General features: G+C 36.8%; 1 protein-coding gene across 1 annotated transcript in view; it reads right to left on the minus strand.

Moving 5' to 3' along the window:
• Spidr (scaffolding protein involved in DNA repair) overlaps positions 1-5,917 on the minus strand; it is a 380,505-nt gene that overhangs the window by 344,977 nt on the left and 29,611 nt on the right. The window contains exon 3 of the mRNA XM_023717681.1: positions 4,529-4,629. Within this exon, the coding sequence (XP_023573449.1) occupies positions 4,529-4,629 (101 nt within the window). The remainder of the gene's footprint in view (positions 1-4,528; positions 4,630-5,917) is intronic.

Raw genomic sequence — 5,917 nt, forward strand, 5'->3', positions numbered from 1 at the left:
AAAAAAAAAAAAAAAAAAAAAAAAAAAAAAAGCCTCAACAAGATACTGGCAAACAGAACGCAGCAAATCATCAAGAATATTGTATACCATGATCAAGTAAGACTCATCCCAGGGATACAGGGATGAGTCACCTTACAGTAAATAATCATCAATAAGTGTAATACACCATATAAACAGAATCAAGGACAGAAAAATCACTTGACCATCTCAATAGGTGCAGAAAAAGCATTTGACAAAATCCTATATCCATTCATGATTTTTGAAAAGTCCTGAAGAAAACAGGAATAAAAGATTTTTATCTCAACTTGAGAGCCACCTATTACAAACCAGTAGCAAATGGCAAGAAGCTGAAAGTTTTCTCTCTAAAATAAAGAACAAGCCATCGATGTCTGCTACTGATGTTCAATATAGTTTTCAAAACAATTGCTTCAGCTGGGTGTGGTTATGCATGCCTGTAATTCCAGCACCCAGGAGCCTGAGGCAGAACCATCACTATATGTTCAAGACCAGCCTGGGTTACAAAGTGAGCTCCAGTCCAGTCTGAAATACATAGTAAGACCCCATCTCAAACAAACAAACAAAAATTGCTAGGGCATTTAAACAAGAAAAACAAACCAAAGGGGTACAGAGAGGAAAGGAAGAAGTCAAATTATCATTATTTGCAGATGACATGATCCTCACATAGAAGACCATTAAAAATTCCATCAAACAACTCCTAGAATTAATAAGCAAATTCAGTAGTATATCTGAGTTCTAATGGCTTATACCTAGCTGTCCCTGAAGAGCCTCATGTGCCCATAAGTACAGTTTTTGACAGCTGACTTGATCATAGGTATGATACTTGACCATGAATGTATGGTACTACACTAGTCCACTGATTGCTTTTGCATAGTTCTGGGTATGGATGATGGACTTCCTAAAGAGAAGACCCTACTCTGGGTGTGATAACACCAACCAATAGGCTTGCTGCCTGGATGGAATAAAAAGGGAAAAAAAGAGGAAGGCTTGCTGTTCCTGCCTGTCACATCATGAACTATTTCTCCTCTCCCATAACCCTCTCCAACACTGCCCTGCCTTGGAACCAGCCAACTACTGACTGTTACCTCTACAAACTGAGCTAAAGTAATTTTCCTCTTTAACTTGTGGGTTTTAGATATTTTTTCCCAGCAAAGAGAAAGTAACTAAGACAAGAATACAAAATCAACACTAAAAAAAAATCAATAGTGTTCCTCTATATCAATAACAAATTCAGAAAGAGAAAAATTAGGAAAACAATACCTTTCATAATAGTATCAAAAAAAAAAAAAAAAAAAACTTAGGAATTAACCTAACCAAGGAAGTAAAAGACTTCTACAATGGAAACTACAAAACTTTCAAAAAGGAAATTATCATTGCTATTTGTCTGTCAATAAAATTATGGAGAAAAAAAAAAAGGAAATTAAAGAGAACACAAAAAAGGAAAGAACTTCCTGTTCCTAGATAGGCAGAACCATATAGTCAAAATGATCATATATCTAAAACTGTTATAAACATCTAATGCAATCTTAATCAAGGTATCAATAGCATTCCTTACAAACTGAAGAAAACAATCCTAAAATTCATATGAAAGCAGAAAAACCTAGAATAACAAATGCAATCTGGGATAATAAAGGCACAGCAGAGGATATCACAATCCCAGACTTCAAGTTATATACTGATTATAGCTTGATTATAATTTCAAGCTATTCAGTGATTAAAAAAACAGCACAATATTGGCAAAAATAAAAAACTTACAGATCTGTGGAGCAGAACAGAGGATGCAGAAACAATTTCAGGCACACTCACCTATGTTACCTTTCACAAAGGTGCCAAATACTCTCACTGGAAGAAAGACACATTCTTTAATAAGTGGTGAGAAAATTGGCCACCTACATGTCACAGATTGAATCTAGACCCATATCTCTCACCATGCATTTAACTAAAATCAAAACGGATCAAAGGGCTAAACAATGAAACAGAAACAATCTGCTAGAATATAAAATAGGTAAAACCTTTGAAGACTGATGTAGGCAGAGACTTTCTGAACAAAACCTCCGTTGCATAGGAAATAATGCCAAGCTTCAACAAAAGTAATCAAATTAAATTTAAAAGCTTAGATACAGCAAAGGAAACAGTGGCAACACTAGAGTTTGTGCCACTCGGGGGAGTTCCTCAATTTGCCACCCTCCATTATATCTGAGTATACTAACCCATTTAAATACCACCACCAAAAAAAAAAAAAAAAAAAAAGTGCTACATAGGGTAGACTGCCCCCATCCACCTACTCAGCTACACCACTGAAAGGAAACCTCCAACAGAATGAAAAGAATCTACAGAATAGAAAAAAGAAAAAAAAATTTGCCACCTATTCCACAAAGGACTAACATGTAGAATATATAAGGAACTCAAAAACACTAGAGCTCCCTGTTGTGGTTTGTGTCTAGTTGTCCCCCCAAAGCCTCAGGTAAGTTTTGAGGCAGATGTGACTGGAGGAGCAAAGTGTGGCTTGAGAGGTGGGGCCAAAGGACCAGGCTGGGGCCTGAGGGTCGGGGCCAGAAGGTGCAAACCGTCAAACTGCGCTTTCTGGGAGATGTACAAAGGGTCACTCTGGATATGGCAGCACCCCAACCTCTCCTCCAGACGCTGTAGAGTAGGGGCAGAGTCTTGAAACCTCCAGTAACTGTGAGCTAAAACCTTTCCTTCCCTCATTTTGAGTGCCCAGTATTTGTCCCAGCAACAACAGAAAAGTAACTAAGACACTCCCCACCCTTCAAATTTAAAGAGCTAATCCAAAAAATGGGTATCTGAAATGCATAGACACTTCTCAGATGAAGAAGTACAAATAGCAAATGAATACATGAAAAATGTTCAACATTTTTTGACCAGAATGCTGGCCATTCTCACTCCAGAAAGAATGGGTACCATCAAGAAATCAGCCAATAACAAATGCTGATGAGGCATGGGGCGTTGGGGGGTGGGATTCATCTCCATTCTTGGTGGGAGTGTAAACTGGCATAACTATTATAGAAATCAGAATAGAGATTCTTCCAAAACTAAGAATAGAAATTCCATTTGGTCCAGTTGTTTGCTTTCTAGGTATCTTCCCCCCAAAAGTTAAAGGCATCATACCACAATGATATACATCTCCATGTGTATAGAAACAAATTCATAATAGCAAAATCTGAGAAGCAGCCATATATCCATCACCAGATGAATGGATAAAGAAAGTGCAACATTTATACTTAATAAGGTATTTAACTTTGCTATAAAGGATAATTTGTCACTGTAAGAAAAAAGATGCACTTGAGAACATGTTAAGTGAAATAAATCAGACACACAAGCTTAAAAATCACCTGGTTCCTCTTATAAAAGAAACTCAATAGCAGGGTTCGGAAGCTTGATTCCCCATCCTGGCACGCCAGCCTTGCCCTTAGGCCTTAGGGTGCACTGAGAGGGCAACTGAGACTGGGCGTGTTGGCGCATGCCTATAATCCCAGCGCTTGGGAAGCTGAAAACAGGAAAATCACTGTAAGTCCGGTCTCTGTAGTAAGACCCTGTAGACCCTGCACTAAATACAAACTAAATAAATAAAAAGAAAAACTCAATATATAATTAATGTGAAAAATAAAAAACAGATAAAAATTTTTTTAAAAAACAAGACACAAAGAAAGAAAATTATTGTAATTTAGCACAGACAATGTATATAAAAAATGTACCTTAGGGCTGGCCAGATAGCTCAGCAGACTAAAGCACCTGCTTAAGCAGACACAGAGTCCGGGGTTTGACCCCCAGTGTGCCCTGCCAGCCCTGCACACTGCACACTGAGACTGAGACAGAGACTGGGCATGGTGGCGCATCCCTGTAATCCTAGCACTTAGGAGGCTGAAAACAGGAGGATCACTACAAGTCTGATCTGTGTAGCGAGACCCTGTAGACCCTGTACTAAATACATAAAAAAAAATAAAAGTGTACCTTGATTTAGTATAATCTTATTAGACAACTTGTTAATCTCTATGTAATAACCTTATAAGGACTTATAAAATAAATCTGATGCCAGGGAAAAAGAGGGGGACTGATATGTGTCATGTACATATACCCATTCCCCCACAATAAATTATGTACTACAAACATGTAACAATAACATTACGAATAAAAACAAATTATAAACATTAATTGTACATCATTTTTAATATGTCAAAAAAAAGTTGGAAAGTTTTTTAAAGTCAAAAAAAACAAGTGACGGGGCTGGTGAGATGGCTCAGTGGTCTAAAGCACCTACTTAGAACAAGCTTGGCAAAGCACGGGGACCACGGTTCAATCCCCCAGCACCACATGCCAGCCAGCCCCGCCCCCCTGGTGGACTGAGCTGGCCACACACACACACACACACACACACACACAAATAAATAAAATTTAAAAAAAACAAGTGATAAGCTTCATATACTCTAATACAAAAATTTTTAAACTAAAACGAATAAACTACTAACTCAGATGCCTATATAAGCCTTACCTGAAAGAGTCTTCTGATATGAAACACACTGATGTCTCCACAAAGAAATAGCAGATCTCTCTCGATTTTGCAGTCCATTTAGTCTTTCTGCTAGGCCGCCTCTGCTTAATGAATGTATTAACTTTAGTTAGAAGAAAAGACTCAGAATAGCTAGAATTTACATTCTATACTCTCCAACCAGAGATAAAACATGCAAATTTTTAATGTATTTTTCATATTACAATCTCTTCCAAGAAGCCATCCTGTCCTAGGTCAGTTTTTTTCTTGGAAATTGAATTTCTTGATTGTTAGAAATATGAGGCAATATTATCTCCTAAGAATATAGTATCATACTCTTTTTCTTTTTTTTTTTTTTTTCCTCGAGGAACCAGGGATTGAACTCAGGCCCTTGCGTTTGCCAGGGCCGCGCTTATTCCACTGAGCCATCTCCCTGGCCCTGTATTCTACTCTTCAAAATATGGCAGTTAAGTATCACTTAAGTTGCTATTCTTAGTTCATTTATTCATTTCATAAATATGCACAGCTTGCTATTACCTGCTATTTGCTGGCACTTAACCTTTTGTTAATTAATAAAACAGGATGATAACTTTGTACTATGCTATAGAGGAACCTCACAATGGATTCAGCAGATGAAGGTAAACAGATAGATATAAAGTGGGTTCAGAGTTCCAGTCTAGAATAACTGGAAACTATCTGCATAATTTATAAGATCTAAATCTTGGAAATGTCCTATATGCTCATGAACAAATGATAAAGAAAATGTAGCATTTATACACAATGGAGTATCATTTTTCCATAAAGAAGGATATACCTAAGGCACAGGTAAATGAATGTACTTTTAGACCATAATATAAAATGAACTAAATCAGATAAACAAGGCTAAATATCACATGGTTTCTCTTAATGAGAAATCTAAAATACAAATATTGAGCCAAATAAAAGATAACAAGAAATAAGGAGATCTTTATCAAATGGAAGAGGAAATAAGAAATGGAGTGAGAGAATAGGGAGGGGAAAGGAAAAGAATTAAAGAAAACAAAATGGAAAGGGGACTGACGGAAGGAGCAAGGAAGAATGGGAGGAGAGAATGAAAAGTAGAATTAAGACGTGTTATGTATATGTGCCTACTCCCCACAGTAAATGGAAACATTACTCACTGCAAACATGTACCAGTAAAAAAGTAACCTTGCCAAATTATTCATAGGTACAATACTCAAGTAAGAGTACTTAGAAATAGGCCCATTATTTCAATTCCAGAAACAGAATATCGATCACAAACACATAACAAGGATAGCAATATTATAAAAAAATTTCCATTGATGGTAGGAAGAAAATTCACAACAATTTGCATATAGGTACTAAGAGTCCTTACATATATGTATATATATA

This window comes from Octodon degus, unplaced genomic scaffold, assembly GCF_000260255.1.
Source record: "Octodon degus isolate 3935 unplaced genomic scaffold, OctDeg1.0 scaffold00054, whole genome shotgun sequence".
Classification (NCBI taxonomy): Eukaryota; Metazoa; Chordata; class Mammalia; order Rodentia; family Octodontidae; genus Octodon; species Octodon degus.